Genomic DNA, 25,981 nt, shown 5'->3' on the forward strand with positions numbered 1-25,981 from the left:
GCCAGGTACGATCGGCATAGGTTCAAAACAATATGGCGTTAGTCCAAAACAGTGCCTGCCCAATATAAAGAAAAAAGTCTTGTTTTTTCGTAAATGGGCCTGTAGCGCAAGTTAGTATTTGCATCATAGAAGTGAAGTAGCTATCATAGTTGTATTGATCAGCCTAATTGCCGTTCAAGTGCACCTTCTGCCTAAGAGCGACGTTGCAAACGTCTCATGTTACATACCCTTTATTTGTCTATAATGTAAAATTAAAAATGGCTCGACCCCTTTTGTCGGCTTAGCGGTATTTTCAGAGTTGTTCTATTGATTTCTTCATTGATATTCGTATTTCCTTCGCCCAAGGTGATATCATCGATTATTAGAAATATTAGCGTCATTTTTCATCGACCTCGAAAGGGGGTTTTATATAGTCCCTTCTTGATTTCCTAGAATTATATCTATGAGCCCCACTTTAAGTTTCCTTGCAATTTATTCGCATTTATTATCTAATATAAATAAAATTTAGTTATTTTGCATTGATTTGTGTTACTGCAAACTCTATAATTGATAGTTATATGTATTAATTATTTCAGGGAGTTCGTGTTTGTTGTAACTGTCAGTAGGATGACTGCAGTAATGGCTAATGGAAACTGGGATCCAGGTATGTTTTTTGGCGATGCAGTCTTGTTAAAGGTTCAGTATGTTTTTTGTGACTTAACACGGATATGTTAGGGGAAAAATAATGGCAAATTTGTTTTCTCTATACATGTTAAAGCTGCGAAAAAGTTATATTATGCTCCAAAATCTATGTATAAAAATTGCATCTATTCCAAAGTAAAAATATTAAAGCATATTCCGTATGCTTAATTTTTTTATACCTGAGGATTCCCGAAACCCAAATGTGGTTTGAACGGTTTAATATTACCTCTTACGACTAACGAAATTTTTCGATTAGAGCCATTCGTCCACCTTTCATCAAAATTCATTGTTTTCTTCAATATAGCCTTGTCTCGGCTGTTAGTCTCATTGGAGGAGGTGCGGCAGCAGCTTCCTAGCTCGGAAGAAGAATTTGGTTTTCTCAGTGGACTTCTGCAGTCAAGGGAACTAAATGCTTTAGTTCAAGTTCATAATAAAATTCTTAGCAACGGTAAAGATGAGAAGTTTCACCCGATGCTGTCCAATGCAATGCAAGTGGCTTTAGAAGTTTTGGATGTTGTCTCTCCCAGAACTACGCTGCATGGGGATTGTAAGGAGATTTTTTTCCTGTTGCAAAAACCTCATATGCAGGTGATCATTTTTCTATTTTAATATATGTAGCTACAATCTTCATTTTAAAAGTATCTGGTACAACATTTTAACTATTTCATTTGTGTACCAATAATTGCATTGCAAGAGCATGCACAATAGGAATACCTTATCATAGCTTTTGTTATTTGTATGAACATGCAACCGTTTAATTCAAGGCAAAGTAATGTAAGTTATATCACACAGCATAGCCCTAAAGATGCCATGCTTAAAACAATTTCAAATTAAAAATCAATATTGATTAATAGTTTTCAAAAATTGATTAATGTGTTTCTTAAGTTCATGCTATGAGTGATCCTAATTACTTGTATACCCCATATTTTATCATATTACCATGAATTTGGGAGAAAACACACGACCATCTGATCTTACAAATTAACATGGAAGTTAACACAGCTTGTGATGGAGTACTCGTATCAGTAGGAGGGTCTCCCACAGCCATGATGATAATATTTGTGCCCAGTCAAAGAAATATAGCTCAAAGAAAAACGCTAATACTAAGTATATGACATATATATTGGTACCAATGATGAAATCACCCCTTTCGTTTAAGAAATGTATCATTACATGAGGTTTAATCATTAGTTTCATTACTGATAACAGTTCTCAATGCCAATTAAATGAAATTGGCCCATTCACCTTTCAAGAGTCTCTTCCATGATCATTTTCACTGAGGTGTACGACTATATAAATGAGCCAGGCATCCATCGAGGATTAAATCTAATATTTAAAATGCTTGCACATCACATGCCTAAAATGTCACTTAATAATATGTCTCTCCAATGAACTAATTCAGATTTGAGAGTGAAACGTAAAACAGCAAAGCTTGGATTGTATATTAGATTAAAGTCCAACAATTTTTGGGGGGAAAACAGTTGCTACATAACTATTTGCACATTTAAATAATGAGGCCCTTTATGATTTTTTTAGCTCTCTTTGTCCAATTAAGGCATAGGTGAAAGCATTGCTTATGCAATCAATCGCACTGACTACTCCAGGAATTTGGCTGATGGATAGTTTGAGGAAATCCCCAATTCCCCTCACCTGCCTGATGGCATCTTTGTATTCCCTCACCCATTTGGGCATGTAGTCTACTTTTTGTTAACTGTTTGAAAACTTACTGAATAATAATGCTGCGATGGGGACCACTTGAGCCAGCTAGACCATTGCTGCTGGGGCAATTTCTGCTGTTGAACATTTGGTGTTATTTTCGTGCGTTGAATTTCAGGCAGTAGGGAGGAGCACATATTTACATATTTCTTTGAACTATGAACCTTCCTTAGAAAGTATTGGTGCATGGGGTGGCACATAGGCATCATGTCTGCCCTACGTGAAAGTTTCTAATGGTTCACTGTTAAACCAATACCTATCAGGCCGAGTGCCACCACTGTATTTCTGTTCATATCACTTCCAGAGAGAAACCATGAAACCATCAAAGATTTCGCCAGTAGAGTTTTAACCTATGCCATCAGCATTGGGAGGATCTTTTCATTTGTTTCTTCCTTTCAAAGGTCTCCTCTTGACTCATTTTTCTTTCAAGCTCATCCGTAATGTGCCCTTGCCTATTATTGTGATTTAGAAAGTAATGTTGTGTGGATGAGAAAGGCAAATATTTAGTTAGACTGTTGTGGTTACTATTAAGATACTGTTACTGACCAATGTTAATGCTTACTTTTTTATGATGGAGATTCCCAGATGATTCGTGTCATGAAAAGAAATTCATTCTCACATCCGTTGAACATCTGTGATTGATGTAATTCACTCAACAGGAATTTCATTTTCATTCTTTTATCAAGGGTCTGCTGTGTGCACATGATGCAATAGCCCAGAAAGACTATTTCCCAAGATTACCGGAAATTCCAGTAGAAGTGGATGAAGATGAGGAGACCATCAAAATTGTCCAACTAGTTAAAAGCAATGAGCCTTTGGTGTGTAAACTATTTCTCATTTTCATATTAATTGTGTGCATTTCATTGTGCTTTAAAATTTTCCCAATTTTAAAGTACTTAAAATATGGTTTGTGCATCATAAATATTTTAATTGTATATTACATGTTATATGATGATATATTCTATTATTAGGTCAACAGTTCATCATTTGAATAATGTAACATATCAATATTGACTGGTATGTGGGCATGCATTGATAAATGTTTCCAAAAATTGAAAAGAAGTGATGTTTGTTTAAAGTTTTACTGTCTTGCTAGCCTGATGGTGGAAGTTTTTTAAGATTCTGATTTTTGATGCAGGAGTTGATTTTTTATTATTATCGTTAAAAGTTTATTGCATAATTTATTGTGAAATAGTGTTAGAATGCTTCTAAAGCTTTTGTACTATCATCGTCTTTTCTTTCATTAAATTGCTTGCAAAGAGTGGTGCCCAAAGTGTTGAGCCTATAGTGGTAAGTCTTAATTGAAGTAGTTACCATTCTCTCAGTTAAATTTAATTTTTGGGGCTTTTTGATAGTTTTTTGAATGTTTTCAATTTTTTTATTTTTGATGGAGCTACAAGTATGATTTGCACCTTGCTTTGTATGCCTGTTACTGGAATGATGAATGCATCAGCAACAAAAAAGGAATGGCATGAGTCACCTTTTCACTGAATTGAAATACCTCATTTGTAGATCACACCACCAAGAACTGTCACATGTAACAAAAAAAACCATCAAAGCATCAGTCAACAGTCATTTTCATGAAAGAAGCAACGGGTTCATTAAATATCTGTTTTTTTCATTCAAAAGACTTAAATCCTAGCCATGATTGTTTGGGAAATTATCTTTTAAAATTAAGTGGTTTCAACCGAAGTTTTAAGTAGTTACATGTGACATTTCAATTTGTTTTAAAATATTAAAGCAGGAATGACTGAGGATGGGCCAAAGCTAACTTACAAAGGAACAAGGTGGGCATTTTGAATGACCTTTCACATAATGCTGTGTTAAATAAATGCAATAAATATCTGTCTTTATGAATTAAACATCTGAAATTAGGAAATGTGGTTAGTAAATATGTTCTCCTGTGTGATTGTGACATGTGATTTAATGTGATAAGGTTTTTAGGTGATTCTGTCATGCTGATGAAGTATTTTTCCATATTACACTTCTCTTATTTTCATTCCTGAAGTTTGTAGCAAAGCAAAAACTTATAATACTATGCCGCATCTCTGTTTTGAATCAGATTTCACTTATGGGAGCAAGGTAATTTGTATTAACTTCATTTCTCCTCTCTACTCTTCCATATACATTTGTTCCTATTACATATTACCACAATATTAGTTTTGATACTGGCACACATTTTGTAAACTCAATCATGAATAGCCATTATAAGATAATGGATCATTAAACCTGTAGCATTATTAGTTCCACCTATAGTTAGAGGTCTCACAATCATCCAAGAACAACTTTTGCATGGCTTAACATAGTTGGACATTTTATAATCATTGGCCATTAAATTCACACCACATAGTCCATCATAGATGAACATGATAAATGTATAAATGATTCATTTTTCAATTATCTCATTATAAAATGTGAGATGGATCAAAAACTGAATAATTTAAAGCAAAATTACTCATGCACAATGTCTCAGACTTGATTTGTGAGGAAGGTGTAAGTCATTAAGGCATTATGAAAATCAAAATAAAACTAATAGTGCTGTAAGATATCTCATGAATGTACTTTCCTAAAATAATTAAAAACTGAGAGTAAAACCTAAGGCAATGATCAGAAACAAAGTAGCAACAGTCTTCTGGCAGTAAAATATGAAAGAGGAAATATTGTCAACTAATGGGAATAATTAGATAATACTGAACAAAATCTGTCAATTGTTTCCATTGAGGCACTTCCTGCCTTTGGTTTGTGCTACCCTGCCATACAATGGTCAGTGATATATGACAGCCACCATGTTGTCATGTAATTCGTAGCAGAAATTCATAAAATCCTCATTTTAAGAAGTATTATAGATCATATTTCCAAGATAATTATAATATAAAGACATCTTTATTGATAAAACTTAATTTCTGTGCAGCAATTTCAGAGTGTAAAAATCATTCGCCTTGACTGGGATTCGAACCCAGATCCCTCAATATCCGGTCGAGTGCTTTAGCCACTTAAGCTTCCAAGGCATGCTATTAAAAACTGAAATTTTGGGGTTTTTAAAGGAACAAGATGTTGTGACGAAATGCCGTACATACAATGTCACAGGCATTCTTAGTCGTGCGCGACGCGTCACAGTCCACGAGGTTAAAGCCAACTTTAAACACTAATGGTGTTTATCTCAAATCTCCCGCAGTTTCTTTGGAACTTAATTTCTCTTGTTGATTTTGGTAGTAACAATGCTTATTATTTGTTCTAACCATTGATTGATTTTCTTTGATGAAGTATTTATCAAAAGGGATAAATCATTGTCATTGTCTGTCCATAACCTCACTGTTGGTATGAGTAAAAGAACAAAAGAACATTATTATGCAGCATTGAAGTTCCATTTTCTAAATTTGGCATGGTATCAGAAAATTGACTCCTTAACTCTTATGTATCACAGGTTAATAACTTAATTTACTCATGTCATAATGACTTAATTTACTCATGTTTACAATATATCATTTAAAGCAATGATGTGACAATCAATGATAAGCAAAGAATTGCCAAGCATTGGCATGACAATTGTGACTTAATTGTGAATGATTTTCTTTTAATATTATCCTAATACCAAGTAAAACAGAGCTGAAATTAAATTTTTTCTACTTATCATTGAAATAAACGAGCTGTAGATATCTATTGTATGGAATGACAAAGATTTGTATTATTTTACCTGTATATCCAGGTATATAACTCATGTGATATTATTTTAATGTGTGTAACCCATTTCCCAATACTTGACTATCCTGTTTTTTTTGGTGATACTTACATAAGAGCCCGTGACAACTAAGATAATGCCAATTTATTAAAAAAATATAAAATTTTATAAAATATAAATAATGCATCTTGATGGGCTCAGCTTGATACTCATTTGACAGCTTATGTTTTGCTGTTCTAACTACACGAATGTAAACCTATTAATCTTCCTTATAATCTCTTAATATCATATTATATCTTTGATTGTTTGTGCAGCATTTACGAAAATGTTTGGAATGTTTTGACAGCACTAAAATGTTAAATCATCGTATCCTCCCTAAATTATGGTATGAATTTGAAATGGTGTGATATCCTACTCCTGTGAAATAAAACTTTTAATAGAATTTTAAGGGAAGTGATATACTAACATCATAAAATTTTCTATCAACTCATTGCATTTTATTAGGTTCATGTAGTTCAGCTTGTCTATCATTTTTCTTCAGGCTGTGTTACATAATGTACGGAAAACTCATCTCTTCATTCCTTAGATGAGCCAATGAAATTGCTGTTTTTTGAACTTTGGTAGTTCTTTTGTCATAAACTTCAGCAAAGATAATTATTCACTTGCTGTTGTCTTGTGCTATTTTATTGGTTTTTCAGTTTCAAATTGTAAGCATTAACTTCTTAAGCAATAGTATATGCATCATACGTAAAACTATTAAATTTTAATAGTTGATCTTGCAGCTTTGATTTCAATGTATTTTGCGTTCTAGTTCTACAACATCAATAACTGCTCTGAATGCATACCATTATAATAGCATTTTATAGTTGTAGTTTTGTATGTAAAAATGCCTATCGAATGCCAAAAACTTGCCTAGTAGGTTGTTAAGTTTGCTTTGGTGAGACATGCACTTTTGTGGAACTAGAATATATGATTTTTTTATAAATATAATTATGGCACTCAAATCATGACAGTTTTAGTGCTAAAATGTAGCAGATAATTCAACAGGCAACCTATGACTGTAATGAGCACATTAAAATTCGAATTGTCGGTAAAGAATCCATTCACTTGTAAAACAAGTCTCAATGTGTGTGACATAAGAAATTCATGAGGAAATTGCCACATTTTACCCTGAAAATTTAGATTTCTCATTGACAATATTTTGTGCGTATTTACAAATGCATACATCTGTTTTTGAGCCAATCTTTTATTTCTTGTTTGACAAAATCCAATGCATCTTCCATATTTATGTGTAGCTTCTACAATTATGGCTTCATGATACTGAAACCTTTCTATGTACCAGGGTGCCACAATCAAGACAGATGAAGAAACAGGAAAAATTGTAATTGCACGAATTATGCATGGTGGTGCTGCTGATCGCTCAGGGTTGATTCATGTTGGGGATGAAGTCTGTGAAGTCAATGGAATCAATGTAGAAGGAAAAACACCAAATGATGTTCTTAAAATCCTGGTGAGTGATGCATAAAATTGATCGTCCAGAATAAAGATTTCTTATGTGGTCCTATGTTGTAATAACTGTAATAAATGCCTACAACGACTTGACTGAGCTTTTGGGTAATGCTCATTAATGTATTTTATTCTCCTTTCAGCAAAGCTCAGAAGGAACAATAACCTTCAAATTGGTACCAGCTGATAGTAAGATTAATTTGAGGGAAAGTAAAGTTCGTGTAAGAGCATATTTTGATTATTCAGCCACTGATGACCCATATATCCCATGCAAAGAGGCTGGTTTAGATTTCAAGAATGGTGACGTCCTTCACATTGTCAGCCAGGATGATGCGTATTGGTATGTTAATGGTGCATTTCAGTAACTCACGATGAAAGAAGCTTTTCCACCTGGAATGTTTTTTATTACAACCTAGTTTTCGTTGCAACAACATCTTCAGGTCTGAAACTGTGTCATTCATTAACTCTTGCTCAAATTCCTTTCAAGTAGACTTGTGGATCTACTGTTATTACTTTGAAATGCATTATCTATCAAATAAATTATCAACTGGCACAATGATTATATTTTGGGTAGAGATGGATCAGACTGAAAATTGCAGCAGTAAGATTTGTTAAATGCCATGCTACTTATGATGAAACATGCACTTGACATTAATTATCTTAGTTTTCTGTAATAATTAGAATATCTTGTTTTCATACTACAAAAGCCAAATTCTAATAGCTTTTTGCTCTTCTAGTGAGGGATGTGCAAACAGGATTTTACGCAATAAGTCAAACCATGAATTAATATTAAATGATTGTATATATTATTGATATAATATTAATGATTATTTACTGATATATTATTAATGATTTGATATTTTTTTTAAATATCAGACCCATTTTCCATTCCATTGTTTTGAATGGTAATATCTATTGTTGAGACAGTATAGTATATACAGTACTGTATTCTTGGCAATATTGTCTCACATTACTGTAAATTTACTTTCCCTTAGCTACCATGAAATGCTTGTAAGATAATATTTCATATTTCTGGTTCCCATGGGTGAAATGCATTTGAAAAGATCCCACTACTCGATTTAGCATGTATGAAATAATAAATTTGGCACCAAATATCAAGGAAATTTTAATTTTCTAATTATAAATTTTGTACCAGGTGGCAGGCAAGACGTGAGGGAGATAGGAATATGAGGGCTGGTTTGATTCCCAGCCGTGCATTGCAAGAGAGGAGGATTATACATGAACGTACAGCCAAGGACAAAACTGGGGAAGAAGGTGAGAATACCTGTATAATTTTGTTTTTGATATGTTCCCATGTAAAAATAATAACAAAATGAGCTTTTAATTAATGACCTGGCATCTGTATTGACATAAATATTTTGAGATTATTACTAAAATATATAATGCTTGCATGTATATTTATCCCTTTTTATCACACATAATTTGCTACCAACTTGAAATCATTTCTGGACCTGAAAACGTGGGGGATTTTATTCAGCATAATGCTGAACAATTTTAATGTTTACTTGCTCCAAGAATGTATTCCTTTGGATGAAACCTCCAGAAATTTGCTCAAATGTTTGAAAGTGTCCATAATATTTCCAATTGCAGTGTTCATACGATATCGAGGTAATTTTTTACAGTTGTGAATTAAATGTTCTTGCTATAAAAGTGTTGGTGTTTCTATGGAGAAGGTAGAGGGAAGCAAATTAAAATTACTGAATTTCTAATCTGAAGTATTTGTTTTATAGCTAAACACCTATGTTTCTGGTTCCAGATTAAAAATTAGATTTTGCACTCCTGTGGTGTCACAAGAATGACTCCAAGCATCACTGAAGCCTAATAACCCAACCTTAGGCTGGTCATTTTAAAAGAAATTGTCATTGTGGTTTTTGCATGGCTTATTGTTGTTTTTTGTAATAGTAGCATAGAGTACTGAAAATTTGTGTTGTGCATTTTTTAGATGACGTTTTACTGTGTTTATTCATGTAATCCATTTACCTTTTTTTTCAAAATCTTGGTGAAAAATGGGATGCACAGTTTAAATTAAATTACATTCATTTGCATTCCCCTTGCACCTTTTTCTTAAAATGTTGTATAAGTACAATTATGCATGTATCTTAAATCTATTCCTTTGTTGTATCTCTTGGTCCATTGTAAAATTTCAGTGTACTAAGGCATAATTGTGTTTATTTTATTAAGTGATGGAGATACATTGTGGTGTATTTATGTCATCAGCATGATTTGACAGCCATGGTTGAATGTGTCGCTAAAGCTTGAGCAGAAAAAATGTATTGGTCATACAGAGTGACTTTTATCAGTATCAGATATTTCAGATATCCTTTACAATTTTAATAACGACTACAATTGACTAATTCATTAGTGCTTAAATCCATATTTAGATTGATTTTGCCCTTTGAAATCTGCCCTCCCTTTTGAAATTTTAGTTCTCATTTACCTTAATAGCTCTTCAGCCTTACTACCCTCTCTTCTATAATTAAATGTTTTGTCATAGCCTTCCTCATGGGACTCATCCCCCTATTTTCCCCTGTATATGTCCCTCCCTTGACTCTCAGGGTATGCCACGTCCATATGTTTTGTTCTATAAGGACCTTCATATGGCCTTTGCCTTTCACTTAGTTCCATTGATAAAAATTATCTGTGCTTCTTTTATTGTATTTTCCAAGCATATATTGAGTACCACTGGGGATATCTCTAATTTTTAAAAATTATTTTAGCTTTATTTTTTTATCTATCGCACATACTGTGGTGATTTTATTCCTGTAGAGTTGATCTTTTGATCTCCTTGATGTTGTATTAGGTATTTACCATGTCTGTGAATTCCATATTATGATAGATTATTGATTTGCATCATTTTTCTACCAATATTCCTTAGCAGCATTTGGCTGCCTTCGTTCCTCTGTTTTTCTGAACATCGAAATAGTTTCCTGTCAGAGTATATCCAAAGTGCATATTCCAACCTTCCGCTGATTATTCAAGTCACAATTTGAAAAGCATGTGACATCAGACTCAAAGGTCAAATATTCCTCACATCTCTTGGTCCTCATTATTTTCAGTTTTGAATCATTTCACTCTTCCCGAAGGCCTCTGGAGATCTTACACATTCCCAGATGTCTTTAATTGTTATCAAACAATATCTTTAACGTTCCTCTGTTTGCCTTGATCTTCTCTCATTTATTCTACACTGGATATCTGATTTTTATGGTTAAGTTTTTAATCACTCTCTCAAAGTCACTTTTAATTATACCTTGACTGTGATCACCTTCATCCACATCTCTCTATCTTTCTTAAAGCAGTATTCCAGAGGACTAAGACCCTTGAAATATTTCTTCAATTCTGATTCCCTATCTATTTCAAATGTCTTAAGTCTTCTGTCAACATAACACAATTTACTTTAGACTGATGTAATGGCATTCGTTTTTAATATTGTCATTAATCACAGCCACCTTTGGTCAACTCATCTTCTGTGTCTTGAATTTTTGTGTTTAAGATTCTTTCGTGAGCTCTCTTATCTGCCTTCATCCCTGACTGCCTAAAATCAAGGATTGTCCTTAAGTTGCTTCTCTTCTTGCTTTTATAATTTTCATCTACAGATCATCCAATCTTTCAACAGAGCTGGTCTCATTTCCTCTCCTCAGTGTTTCATTTGTGGCTATAGTAATTCTTTATATGGCATTTTTTCTCCAGGATTATCATATTCAGTTTTGTTTCATGTTTTACCCTCCTCATTCTGTTGCATCATAGATGGCTTCCCTCAACCACTAGGTTAATAAAGCTGGGATAGCTCTTAAAGCACTTCACCTGGTTTTATTACCTTGTTACACCCGGATATAGTTTAACATCTGGTTCTGCACCCCAGCATCTTTAATGTGTATTTTTTATGCCATATGTTGAAAAGATGGTCAATTTTCATTAAAATAAGTATAAAAATAAAAATAGTGTTTTATTTCACCAATAGTTAAGTGCAATTTTTCAGTCATCAAATAAACCTATATCAATCACTTGGTAGAAACATGTGGCAACACATTATTCACAACATAAAATTACAAATATATTGACAGCAATCTTCATGATACTATTTTCACAATATGTACACAATCTGAAATATCCTTCGAGGTTTTCATTTTTGATTTCTTGGGTTAATAAAGATTTCATTTCATAAAAGCATTTACCAGGATTCATGCGATTAAGTCATTTACCAGGTACCTATGAAGGTCATTAACACTAATTCTCCATATCATACAATTAAGTACATTCAACTGAAACCCCAAATGTTGGAGCATCAGAATAAACCATTATTTTACAGCATTGGTGAAAATGTGGGAAACTATAAAATAGTGTGGGATTTTATGTTTTAATGTAAATGGCTAGATTTTGGGGCCTGAATGATAGAAATTTTTACCAATTGGAGGGCTCGGGTTCCAAGGTCTTATGATTATTCCTCTACCAGATCATCATGGGGAAGGTTCATGTACTGACCCCCTACCTTGCTGGAACATCAGAATGATGTATTAGTTGACAGCATTTGTAAATTTTACATGGCATAGAACTTTTTGTACAAATGAACTCATCCTTACTCTAGTTAAAGGTTTCTAAGATTCATTGACTACAGTTCTATATAATATTCAATTTGAAGACTTCGAACAGCATGTTGACATTCTTAGGCTTGAAACACTTAATGTCCTTCATCACATAAGAAACCGAAATGGTTTCTAGTTTGCTGGGGAGAAACAAATTTCTTAGTCAAAAATGAAAAAATTCTAGTGCTGTAGGTATATTAAATGAGGAATGGGCAATGAAAGAAAGACTTTTTCAGCTAAAATAATGGCTTATGCAATTAATTTGGATGTATGACATGAAACATAGGTAAAGGCCAGGTTCCATGGAAACATTTAGCTTATTCTAATTAGTTATGTTTTTCATATTTTGCAACTCAATCATGGGATAGTTTTTCTGTAGAAAATTAAAAAAATATTTTGGTGAAACAAGATAATTATTCGGCAAATGTTAATGTTGTGCATTTTATTTTTGCCCGATATCAATTTATATTAATAACGCAGTGAGATAAATTATGGCCCAGCAATATGTGATGCATACTTTCCTTGGCTTTATTTGTGTAGATTAATCTATGTACATGAAATGACAATACTTCTTAATTGGCAAATTTTAATCTTATTAAAATTTGTTCTCGATTGATGCTTATTAAGTGTGTGAGGGATACCAAATGTGTACAAGTATATGTTTAATATCCTTGCTTAATTTTGTATTGATGTTATTCCCCTAATTCATTTACTCTTCACAAAATGTTTTCTTTACTGCATGTGCATGTTGTCTGTTTGTTTTCAGAGATTATCTTTAATTATTTCATCAAGTTTTTAATACCAGACTTGGAGCCTTAAAGCATAAGAATGATGGCTTATCTCATGTTTGGATGCATTTTTTCTCATGAGTTTTGCATGTTCATTTTTGCATAATATTCTGTCTGCCTTCATGTTTGAAGTGCTTGAAGATTATTCTCAAGTCTTTTTTTTTCACCTGTTGTCAGATGACACACATGACTGATGCTTCATTCTCTTCTATTCTCTCTACCCTACCTCTTCCCTACACTTACATCTTTTCCCTCCCAATTCATTTGCACCCCCCCAATTGACCCTAATCAGTGGACTCAGAATTAAGCAAGGGTAGTGAACTGCCAGTATGGTCCCTTGCACTACACCTGCTTCCCACTAACTTCCCCGTAGGTTTGTGCTCTCTTTCAGCACTCCCTGGATGCCAGTCCCCAAAGTCCCCTAGATGTGCCTCCAAACCTAAAACTAAAAAGATTATGTACGACACAGCCGAGAATGACGACTTTGACCGGGAGGAGATTGCCACCTATGAAGAGGTTGCCAGGCTTTACCCAAGACCCGGTCTCCATCGCCCGATAGCGCTTGTGGGTCCGCCAGGGGTTGGCCGAAATGAGTTGAAGCGTCGTTTACTTGCTCTTGATCCAGAGAAATATAAAACTACCATCCCATGTAAGTATCTGTTTAACAAACCTGCCAGGAGAGATCAGATTTGTGTGTGGACAACTAATGTAGTTGCAGAAGTAATGAGACCCTGAGTTTGCTGATTATCAAGAAAATGGCTGAGCCAGTTTCAGTAAGACTGACTTTGAGATTGAGTTAGTTCAAATCAGAGTTGAAGGACAAAATTATTTTATTTTCAGGGTTATGAAATACACGTTATTGGGGAGGCAAAGAAAAAAACTAAATTTGATTCTCAAGGAGGAACAGCTTGCTCTATGAATATTGTTTGATCATCATTATAATATAGCAATGTTGCCTCAATCTTTGTAAATGATTACTTTCAAATTTTTCCTTATTGGTTAAAAAGGTGTTATTAATATCACAGAACGACTTTATCTCCTACAATACAGGCCAGAGGCACATGAGTGTAACACCATTGGCTTCATTGTGACTCCAGTGTTACTACCCTGTATTTCCATTAACAGAAAATAGGAATCTTACAACCTACTTAATTATTTATAATAAATGCTACCTTGGGTAGGGTTACCATAAGGGTAAGGAAATAATTCAGGAAATGTTGTGTTTTAAGTATAAAATTCAATGGTCTTTTATTAAAAATTTATAATATGAGTATTTGATTAGTTTCCATTTTACATATCATTGAGTTTTTATAGTGTACTGGGTAGGTTTCATGGTATACTGTCTACCTAATTGAACTTATTGGCCACTGGGTACTTGTTATCAACAGTAGGCTAATAATGACATCTGGTTTAAGTCTGCCCTTCATCCTTGATCTCCGATAACATAGATAAGTGTTTTCCAGCTCAAATATTACATGTAGCTATAAATTGCTGAAAAGATTCCAATATCTGGAGTTCATAATGATGCCTGAAGGATAGTGAGTAGCATTGCAATCTTAAGGTGTTCCTTTAAGTGTGTCAATTGTTTGTTTCACCACAAAGATGTGATATTCCTCTGTCATAAGTTGTGTTACAACCCTTTTCATGTATAGAGGCAATATAATATTTTTAATTTGAAAATATCTTAAATTAATAATTATCATTATTACAGGTAATCTTTCGATTGAGGTAGGTTTTGCGTGGACAGAACTACCAAATAAATATCTTGTCTCTCCTAACAGAACACAACCCAACATTATACTCTACATGCCCCTCATCATCTCTGTATAGTTCCTTCCTCCCTTCATTCCGTCCAACATCTCATTTCCAATCAATATGCTTTGCATCCAGTTTTTCTGTCTCCTCAGGATTTCTCCCAGCAATCCCCTCACATCCCCCACCATTCCTAGCACTCCATATATTTTCCTTTCTGTCCACTTCACCTTCTCCAAAGCCACATTTTGAAAGCTTCCAATCTGCCTATAATTCTGCTTCAGTGACCTTGTTTCCATCCTGTAACGTCCCCCCATATCAAAGATTTAACGAGACTTTTCGTAACATCCATACTCAATGCCCCTATCATCAATTCCCTCCTATTAGTGAAAGCCTCTTTGCCTAGTGCAATTCTTCTCCTTACATCCCTTCAACTTTGACCAACTTGATCCAGAACACTTCTGAGATGCCCAAACTGTTCCAATTGCTGTAGTTTTAACCCTCCTATTTCAATGTTTTTTAGTATTTGGTAGTATTTCTCTTTCTAGAAAATTGCACAACCTTTGTTTTATTTATATTTATTCTCATCCCATATCTATCGTGCTGAATTTCCAATTCATTCAACAATGCTTGGTCTTAAGCAAGCATAACTGATTTTATGAATTCTCCGCCAAATTTCATTTTTATCTCCAGTTTCACCCATGCCTCTTTCATCATTTCCCTCACATACAAGGTGTGATCAAAAAAAAAAAGGGCTGATTTTATAACTTGTTTATTTCGACGGGCACAGCTTAATCGAACTTATCGCCCTCAAAGTACATGCATTGGCTGACGACACACCTTTGCCAATATTTCTTCAAGCTTTTGAACCCTGCCTGGTAAGCCACCTTAGGGATCCTCTTCAGGTCCACCATACAATTAGTTTTAATGTCCCCAATAGAGTCGAATCGGCACCGTTTCAAGGTTGATTTTAACTCTGGAAACAAAAAAATACTGATGGAGCCAGGTCTGGAGAGAAGGGTGGCTGCAGGATCATGGAAGTTCTAATTCTGGCAAAAAACTGTCACGATCGGTGCCATATAAGCCGGCGCATTACCGTGGTGGAAATTTTGATGCGACGCACTTCTTGCCCCAAATGTCTGTCAAAATTTTCTGACAGGATCCAAAACTAATGTGTGCTTCCTCGGCTATCTCCCTAACAGTTAAACAGCAATTTGCCCGCAACAAGTTGTTCACAAATTCGACATGGTTGGGGTCTGTCGAAGTGGAAGGCTGTCCCATTCACGAACCTTCATCTGTCAAGGTTTTGCTCTATTTAAAACGACTGCACCACTCAAAACACTGGCTTCGACTCATAGCTTCATTAACAAAGGGTTGCTGAATCATTCCAAATGTCTTCGTTGGACTTTTGCCAAGTTTGAAACATAATTTCAGGTGCACACGCTTTTGCTCTAGCCCCTTCATTGCTGCCGTTGCATTTGGTGACAAACAGGTTAAGACACATACTGCTGCCGCTGTGTAATGACTCAACATAAACAAACACAACACCTCTCATGTTAGTCGTCAGATGTGTCGCTAGATGGCGCATTGTATCACGTTTCGATCTGTTGAACGGTTTGCACAGAATAAAATCAGTCCGGTCTTTCTTTGAACACACCTTGTATACGTTGTTCAGTGCCAGTGATAATTGACAACCCTGCCTTTATCTTCTTCCTTACACTGCCCATCCATACTCTCCGTTCCCTACTCGCACCCGAGCAGTCTGAGACATGTACAGGTTGCGGATTAGCCCCCTGTTCCTCAAATCTATTCCTATTTTCTGCAATATACTCATTAGTTTTTCCCAATTCACTCTATCAAATGCCTTTTCGAAATCAACGAAACAGGCAACAAATATGTCCTGATTGTATTCTATTTTTCTCTCGATTAGTTATCGGATTACTGCAATGGCATCGCACGTGCCTCTATACTTCCAGAACCCAAACTGATCATCTCCTAAGTAACCATTTACTCTGCTCTCTATCCATTTGTTGATTATCCTGAGAACCACTTAAGCTGCATACGAAATCAAACTTATTGTTATGTAGTCCTCACATGATGTAGCCTTTACCTTTTTTGGAATAGGAACTTAAAACTGATCTGGCAATGTTTTGTGGCCAAATTCCTTTCTCACAAATGCTATGAATTAGTCCACAAAGACCCTTCCTTCCTATTTTCCTAAACCAGTAAGTAGTTCCGCAGGAATGTTGTCTTCCCCAGAGGCCTTATTTGATTTCATTTCCTTAAATACCCTTCCTATCTCGTCGTTGAGTATACCTGGACCTAAGTTATCTTCATCTACGTCATATTCTCTTTCTATGTCTAACCTTGCTGATCTAAGTTCTTGACCATACAGTTCCATATGTTCCTTCCATCTCTCTTGGATTTTTTCTGCTTTAAGTATTATTTTATCTGACTTATCTCTAACTGTTAACTTAACTCTTCCCTTCTTACTTTCTGATATTGTTTTAACCTTCATGTACAGTGCACCAATTTCACCCTTCCTCTGTTAACTTTCCATATCCTTGCACTAAATCTTCCACCACTATTCTTTTACTCTATTTGTTACATCTCAATTTATTATTTAACTCTTAGTACTTCTTTCTACCCAACTCTGTATTTACATTCTTCCATTTACTTCTCTCATCTATCTTTCTAATCATCTCATCTTGCCGGTGGCGGTGGGGTAACTTCTTGCCTGTCAACCCCAGAGGTCACGGGTTCGGTTCCCTTCGAGGTGGATTTTCCTCAACCTAGGGCTTGGGTATATGAAATTGTCTTCTGTCATGTCTAAGGGTTAGGTGGAAGAAGGGACTATTAGTCTCAGTCTTGCCCAATTAAGTCGATAAATAAATAAAAAAGCCACACCCCTTGGTTTCCTTGTCATTTCCTAATTAACTGTTCCTATAGTTTCTTTTGTGGCTTTTGATATCCTTTTTTTATGTATTTCCATTTTTCCTCTAAAGTACTCAGCTCTGTACCTTCACTCATGATTTTTTCCACAGTCTGCTGATACTCCTTCCTTTTAATCCAGTTAATGCTTCTGCATTCCATTTCCTAACCAATAATAATATTTTCAAACCAAAAAATTAAACACCCTATGCTAAACCTGGACCTTAAACTATTACACTACAGTTCCCTCCACAGTGTTGTGTTTTTAAAGTGTTAATGTCTCTATAAGTTACAAGTAAAACGTTACACTTAGGAAATTTTTGATTATGGTTCTCATACCCTAAAAATAAAGTCAGTTGACCCCACAGTAACATCTTCTCATCTATAGATGATTTTTCTTGCTTTAGCAGTCCCAACTTGCACCTCCCAGTGTCAACATAACTAAGTATATTGCATATTTTTCCTGTTGCTGGATCATAATTTTTGGTTCATTTGCATTAAAAGTTTGATGCTATCTGAGTTACAATTCTCAGTTTAAAAAAATATTTTATTTCCATCCACACATTGACAAATGTGATTTGGATCTCTCCCTTTTCCCACCTCCTAGCAATAACTAGAATTCTAGCATTAAGTTGGCAAACTGGTGAAGAAGATGAATATGAAGTTATGACAGGAAGACATCAAAGGCAAGTATGGAAAGGCAAAGATTAAAGAATATGAAATGGGAACTTTCCTCAAGGAATTGTGATTACGGTGAAGGAAAATCTGAGGAAGGAGACAATATATGTTGGCTCGCAATGAAAGTTAAATTTATGGTTGAAATTAATAAGTACCTTCAAAATCCTTTGGAATGTACTCCTTTGTTAAAAATGTAAATGCCAAGTTGTTCATATTTTCAAGTACTGATTGATTCAGCAATACGAAAACCATCCTATTAGTTTTGAGTTACTGGGGTTTTTAATAAATATGAATGTTAGGAAAGTGTTACCCATACTTTGTTAATTTATAGCCATAAGTTTTTGTGCTCCCATAGTCAAACCTAGATGAATAATAATCGAGGACTGGGAGTTGGAACTTAGTTACTGAAATAAGTTTTTTTTTTAAATTGCTTTAAAAGCAGTGCAAGTAGGAATTAAGGTTCACATGTACATACATCTGTTGACTTTTGATTCCTTGCTTGCAAAAGTTTGAATCATAAATAAATTATGTAATTTTGAAATGATCATCATATAATTTTCAGTTACAGAAGGCTTTTGGGTAATGGAGGCAGAAGAAAAACTGATTAGGAATTTTGGGCAGTATGAAGGAGGCAGAGACTATGTGGAACTTGTTTACTGTGATGCAGAATTGATTCAATTTTTGCATTCAACATCTTATGTTACCACCAGGCTCTGTAGCATAAATGCAATGTTAAAAAGCTTGGTTGTGCCATGTACCTGAGAGAAGCATGATGTTGTGTAATAGTTTTTCTGAGTCCATCAACAATGTATTTGTAACTGGTACTATCAACACTATAATTCAAGTTGGTATATTTTAGATAGCCCCTGAACAAAATCTTATATTCCCTATCCTACTATTTATAAGTATAAATGAACATTTACTCCAGCTTCTAGTACTATTGTCATGTAAATGAAGTCCAAGGATATGTCCTCTACGTAGAAACACGCTAATCAGGAATAGAAACAATCTTCCTTACCACCATTATAGCAACATAACATTTACATATCATTACTATATGATACTAAAAAAGCTTGATACTTCTTTTTTATGTTAAAAATAAGAAATTATTGTATTTTCTTCTACTGTCAGGATGGGGCATAATGTGCCTCCTTAAAAATGTGTCTGCTGGCTTAATTGCTAGACTAATATTATTTTGTTTTATCTGATATTACAGATACATCAAGGCCAATTCGTCCTGGAGAAATAAATGGAAAAGAATATTATTTTGTCACAAGAGAAAAAATGGAAGAGGATGTGGAGGCTGGTAAATTTATTGAATTTGGAGAGTACAAGGGAAACTTATATGGAACTTCAGCAGAAAGTGTTGAATCTCTGGTCAATGCTGGCTATGTTTGTATTTTGAACCCTCATTATCAAGTTAGTAAAACAAAGTGTTGTGGTAATTGCTGAAATTATATTGAAAATTACATAGTGGAAAAATGGAGTTGACTGTTACTGAGTCCCTATCAATTTTTTTCCGTGATTATTTCATATTTTAGGCTTTGAAAATGCTGAGAATTCCCCAGCTGAAACCATATATAATATATATTAAACCACCATCTTTTGAAGTTTTAAAAGAAACTCGGCATGAGGCTTTTGCCAGGTCAACTTTTGATGAGAATAATTCTCGAGGATTCACAGTGAGTACCTTTGCAGTAACTTTGAATGTATTGTAATTTTACCATTTCATTGTACCTATTATAAGCAAGATGGAAGCACATTTAAGAAAAATTGGAATTGTTTTTACTGGCATGGAAGTATAATTTCATTTCCAAATTGTAGCCCTGTACCTTTTAAAAACTGATTTCTAATATCAAATTAGATAAGTTTCATTTGCCTGATTATAGTCTTTTCCATAGACACCTACCATCTGTTCCTAGGATGAACACATTTTATTTCAAATAATAGAATACATTTTCTGTATTCAATATGCAATATTTAACTCCCAGAAATAATATTAATTGGTATTTAATTATTTAAGGCAGGTTTTGGATGAACACAAGATTGAACAATGATAATTTTGTTTGTGTTGCCTAACAAAGCACCACCTGAAATGCGGCACTAAATTAAACTGATCTTCAATTCTTCATGCTACCCACCTACCTTCATTTCATCCAACCTCCCTATCCATCTCTTTCTCTGTTGGCCAACATTCTCTCTTCAATCAGTCTTCAACATCACACCACCAGTCAATTTGTTCTTAATATTTCTTGCCTCCTTTGGATTTCTGCCGGCAATCTCCTCTTCTCCCTTACTATGCCTAGTACTTCATTTTTTGCTTTCCTTTCAGAACAATATATGTAAAGTAAATGAAATATCAGCAATTAAATTATGTCACAATTATTTTGTCTCATTGACCACTGATTTACATAGATAATTAACCTAATAACTAATTAAATGAACCTTTTCTCATCTAAATTTGGTGAAAATTATTGGAGGTTAGTATCCTACATAATAATCATAAATTTTGTAAGGGAGAATAATTCTCTATGCTACACATTCGGGAAGAAGATGGAGAAAAATATACAGAGAAAACTATAGGATGCAAGTTGAAATTCTCGAAACATAGAAAATACCATATTAATTAAATTGTAGGGAATAAAGTCACTTATCAGTTTTTAATTAAAATGTGCAAGGATACAAGCCTGTTATATGTTCATATGTATAAAATGCTCTTTTTTGTTGTATTTTCCATTTTTGCTGATAACAGGCATATTTATACCTAATTCTTCATTTAGGAGCATACTCCATAATGTTCTACAATGTTCTAAAAAATGAAGTTGAGGTCCTCTGCAATAATGCACTGGCCTTCCTTCTTGGAGATGAGCTTAAACAATTTATATTCTAAAATGCATCTTCTCAGCCCAAGGAAGGGGTGAATTATGCAAAATGTTACTAAAGTAAAAGTTTTTCCAATGTCATAAGCCATATTTTCACAGTTTCATTTTGATATTCTCCAAGAGAAACAATTATAAACACATAAATTGAATAATACTTATAAACTTCAAACAATAAATTACAAGTTTGTTTTTAATAAATAGAAGGGGAATTATGATTTTACTGCACTGAGCAGCATTGCACAAATCAAAAAATAATATTGTTTGCTCATACTCTGAATGGCTCTCCCCGTACTTTTTGTCCATAACCATTATTGTGGTATAATTATCCTGAGACAATTTTGTTTCAATGGTAATAATTGATATTTTCTTTGTTGTTAATTCCCCTTTTGTCTCCAATTCATCTTACATTGTTAATATAGAAGTCTGAATTCAAAATGTGCTTTTTGGAAATAACGCAATCGAATATAATTTTTATTGGGATGGTAAATTGAACAGCCATCCCCCATTTAATTAGAAAAACCTGGTCTCCAAGGGACTAGTTTCAAAATTGGTTTCACAGGTAATTCTCTCATATCAGCAGAAATCATTTACAATGAAACATTCCCAGCCTATGTTTACAAAAGAATATTCAATTAGAAATCCATTTTAAAATGATGGCATGTAATTCAGTAATTTATTTCACTGTTTGATCCCTTGGTTTACGTACAAATACATCATCATCTTTATGTAATAGTGTTCTGTCCTAAGCATTGTTTCACGAGTAAATGCCATCTAGCATGTGGTTATGCCATTGCCACAAAAAACTTTCCTTTACAAAGGAGAGTTATGAAAAGCTTGCTTTCATTTCATCTTTATGAAATAGTGTTCTGTCCTAAGCATTGTTTCACGAGTAAATGCCATTGCCACGAGAAAATTTCCTTTATGAAGAAGAGATTTATATAAAGCTTGCTTGGACTGACCTCAACATTAGTAACAAGGTAAAATGGGTTGCAATGTTGAATTAAACATGGGTTGTGTTTCAAATACCAACCTGCTCTTAGAAAAAGTTTCGGAATATGGACCCTTGGTATCCAAGGTAAAATAATTCTTGATGCAGAAGACGATATTAAGGTTTATTTAATGAATAGGACAGTGTTGTCCCGAGTACTCCATAAAATTGTAATTGTAAAAGTTCTAATATTGCAATTACAAAAATGGGAGTAATCTGCGAGTATAAAAAATTAATTAGCCTGAATGAATGTTTAAAATATTATTGTGACCCATAAAATTGCATTGTAAAATTTATATTACAACCGTGACTCAGGCAATATATTGTAGTGTAATAATTTAATCTCATTGGACTAATGTTTCATACATTTTGCAATTATATTTGTTTTTTAAGGATGAAGAATTCTTGGAAATAATTCACAGTGGGGAAAGGATAGAATTTCTCTATGGCCATTGGTTTGATGAAACTATTGTAAATGCTGACCTGTCCAATGCATTTGAACAGCTAGTTAGAGCGGTTGCCAAGGTAGAAACAGAACCACTCTGGGTCCCTGCCTCATGGGTACAGTGAAGGAAGATGCAATCTCTATGCCCCTTTTCCTCTCCCCTCCTGGAGTAGGCCACAATGAGATATCAGGAGAGCCTTACCACTATCCACTATTAGCCACTTCCTGTCATGTGTGGTTATTAAGGTGTTGGCACCTGATAACTTTATGGGTGAGTGTTTCCATTAATTCCATTTTAATTAGTGTAGAAATAAGAATCAATTCATGTCTGTTGTCAAGTGACCTCGAACTCTTTCTTGTGGAATGTATCTCTAAAACATTATTCTCATTCTCTGGATTGAATTATGAGTTGCAATTACAGCTGTTGGCAGTTGCTTTGTAGCAGTCGGTTGGCAGTTTATTTTATGATGTGCCATTTGGAATATTGCAGCTAGAATATTGACTTGAGATGTTTTAAATGTAACATTTTGAAGCTGAAATCCTGTACTCGTATCTTAGGTAATTAAGTAAAAACAACATGATCAACCAAAATCAGAATAATGCCAAACGCTTCAGATGTGTCAGCTGTCTGTGTTCATTAAAATTATCATTTTCAATATTTCAAAGTATGAATATTGATTCTATGTGTGCTTTTGTTCATCAGGAAAGCAGAGCTTGGACAGTTCTTCACAACTTACTAGTGGGATAGTGTACTGTTAGTTAAGTGGTGAAAGAGGTGCTATTGAAATAGACTTCCCGAAACTTCTGTCGATCTTGGGTGTGATAAGGATTGCAGCCTGATTAGTCTTCATTAGTTAACTATCTCTGTGAAAAGTTACAATGCAAATGAGAAACTTAAGTGCATCCACACGTGATGTTGGCCCAAAGTGGAACTTTTATGGTTTGATATTTATGAGAATAATGGAGCAAAATTATGAAGTGGTATGCTCTTTCTATATTTCTGAAGACCTGCCCTATTGCTGATACTCACAAAGGCCTTGTCATTTACGTAAGAATATCGCCAAAGATGCATTCTGTGAAGCTTTTGTCAAGTACTCTTTTTATTTGGATGGACTTGAGACTGAACTTTAACAGTCATTCGAAAAATTGAAATATAAAGTACTTTCTTTTTGAAAGCAGGATTTTCTAAGAAAATATTGCTTCAAAGCTTTATACATTTCTGAGTACTTTACATTAGTGTACAAATAGTGTTTACTCATATCTAAATTAGTCATTGTTGGCTGTACATTTTCTTTAAACTTGTATGTGGGTTTTATGCAGTACCTGCACATTATTTATCTTGTCTTGACAGGGCTGATATTCAAAATTTACGAACACTGATTTAACTGTTTCCATTTTTAATGAAATGTTTGGGATAAGATATTTGTAGCCCAGATATGGTGCCAGTAATGTTATATTGTTATATCTTTATTTATTTACACATGTATATAAATATACTTAACTACCTATTGAACTCATGAGCTTATATATACATATATTTTCTTTATTTATACCTTGCCAGTTGTTGATTAAAATATTTAGCTAATTTACAAAATGTGTATGCTTTACAACTATAATTATGCTGCCAAATTGTCAGTATATATATATATATATCTATCATCTATACATCTTTAACTCTTAAGATGTATGATTGAACAGATCTCACTAAGTAAGCCGGTTGCTATAGTTTTATTTAAAACAGTAATCAAGCTTTGTGAACATTACGCTTTAGACCGATAAACTTCTAAAGGCTCCTTTTCATGGCATGTTCAGTCTATTAAATATGGATGACTTGAGATGAGAAGTTGAGCTTTGAATGCTGCAGTCTTCCTATGTTTTAAAACTACCTCTAGATTTGAATTCCTCATTATTTTGTTACCTGATTTATTTTGCTCTGTTATCTTCAGAATGCATTGGAAAATTGCATTTTCTGTGTAATTAACTATGTAATGGTCTATTTCATTTAATTGTATTTTTCTCTCTCTAACTCTCTATAGACCTCAGATTTTTACGAGAAAATACTGTGTGGCAGTTTGAATTTTCATCAAAAACTGCCGATAAATTCATTTTTCAGTTCATTTGTTGTCACCCTTCACATTTTTGTGTCAACATACAAGAATGTTTTGTATTATTTATTTGTAATTAAAGGATTCTTGAGCATATTTTTGCATTTTATAGTACATTTTTTTCTCAGCATTATTCTACAATTCCTATATTTTAAGTAATAATAGATCTTGGATCTCTGTAGGGCAGGGTAACAGATCAGCCAACTCTTAGTGATATTTTGGGTTCTAGAATTTTCTGGAAAATCAGAAGATGGCTCAATAAAATTGATGGGCCCCGACCAGAACTATAAAACTGGCCTTCTGATTGAGTATGTGCTTTGATCTTTTTATTGATAGTAATATTTGTGGAATTGAGCTAAATAATGTTAACAGAGATATCACCTTCTGTCGGAGAACAGTATTTATGTATTACTCTTTAAATTTTGGCTGTGGATCTCCATCTTTACATAGTTGTCATTCCTTTGGTTTAAAAGCCACATTTCTATAAGTGAGTGATATAGCTGTCTTGTCAATAAAGTTTCATGTTGTAATAGATCTTCCACACTGCACCTGTCAAACCTGGTGATGCATGCACTGATGATGTGCTGTGAGTTTTGTGGAAACCATATTAAAGTACGTTAAAATTCAGAAAAATTACTATCAACATTTTATCCCCTTGTTACTGTGGTGACTGGTAGTTCATTTTAAATATTTTTAGATGTGTTTTCAGAGATAGGTTAACATTCACTGCCACATGTCATACCGAGTATTTTGTAGATCAGTAGTTCTTAGATCTGGTAACATAGGAGAAGGGCAGAATCTGCAAATCTCCAAGAGTATTGGATACCATTGATGCAGTTGAATGATTGAATGCAAAATAATGTCTCAACTCCCATAATGGGAGTTGATACACCAGTTTTCTCTCCTACGACTGCCCAAGGTGGGGCCACAGGGTGCTGATGCCTTAAGAGCTCCAGTTAACATGTAAGGTGAGCAAGGAAAAGGCATTCAGGCACTAATGTGGGGACTCCAATCCTTAGTGCATGACACCATTTGAGATGCACGAGCACTTTGAATGGCCCTTCCCAGAGTACGAAGATACTACCCCAACACCCTATGTGCACTCTCCCTTCTCCTCGATATGATTGTCATGGGCAATTAACTCCAGCAGGCCAAAATCACCCCTCGGGAAGTGATCTAGTGGCAAAGCCAGGCAGAGAATATGGCACCTGTCCTGGATGGGATCCCTT

General features: G+C 34.3%; 1 protein-coding gene across 6 annotated transcripts; it reads left to right on the forward strand.

Moving 5' to 3' along the window:
• metro (membrane palmitoylated protein 7-like protein metro) lies at positions 1–24,848 on the forward strand. 6 transcript variants are annotated; one of them, XM_071589708.1, is made up of 13 exons: positions 1–110; positions 576–643; positions 986–1,269; positions 3,084–3,215; positions 3,658–3,687; positions 7,419–7,586; positions 7,726–7,922; positions 8,739–8,857; positions 13,264–13,620; positions 19,549–19,751; positions 19,874–20,014; positions 22,596–22,918; positions 23,351–24,848. In XM_071589708.1, the coding sequence occupies exons 2-12, from the start codon at positions 607–609 to the stop codon at positions 22,770–22,772; spliced, it is 1,845 nt and encodes a 614-aa protein (XP_071445809.1). In that variant the 5' UTR covers positions 1–110; positions 576–606; the 3' UTR covers positions 22,773–22,918; positions 23,351–24,848. The 6 variants fall into 6 exon arrangements, with proteins under 6 accessions (XP_071445809.1, XP_071445812.1, XP_071445813.1 ...); XM_071589711.1 differs by having other exon boundaries at positions 13,345–13,620; XM_071589712.1 differs by having other exon boundaries at positions 13,441–13,620.
• Positions 24,849–25,981: the final 1,133 nt, after the last annotated feature.

Source organism: Hetaerina americana, unplaced genomic scaffold, assembly GCF_022747635.1.
Source record: "Hetaerina americana unplaced genomic scaffold, ioHetAmer1.1.p SCAF_4, whole genome shotgun sequence".
NCBI lineage: Eukaryota > Metazoa > Arthropoda > Insecta > Odonata > Calopterygidae > Hetaerina > Hetaerina americana.

What these genes read in the sequence shown, in the direction of transcription:
- metro (XM_071589708.1), top strand. Translation starts at nt 607, where the DNA reads ATGACTGCAGTAATGGCTAATGGAAACTGGGATCCAG. An exon ending in TAATGGAAACTGGGATCCAG is followed by an intron (nt 644 to 985) that starts GTATGTTTTTTG and finishes TCTTCAATATAG; the next exon opens with CCTTGTCTCGGCTGTTAGTC. An exon ending in ATAATTCTCGAGGATTCACA is followed by an intron (nt 20,015 to 22,595) that starts GTGAGTACCTTT and finishes TTGTTTTTTAAG; the next exon opens with GATGAAGAATTCTTGGAAAT.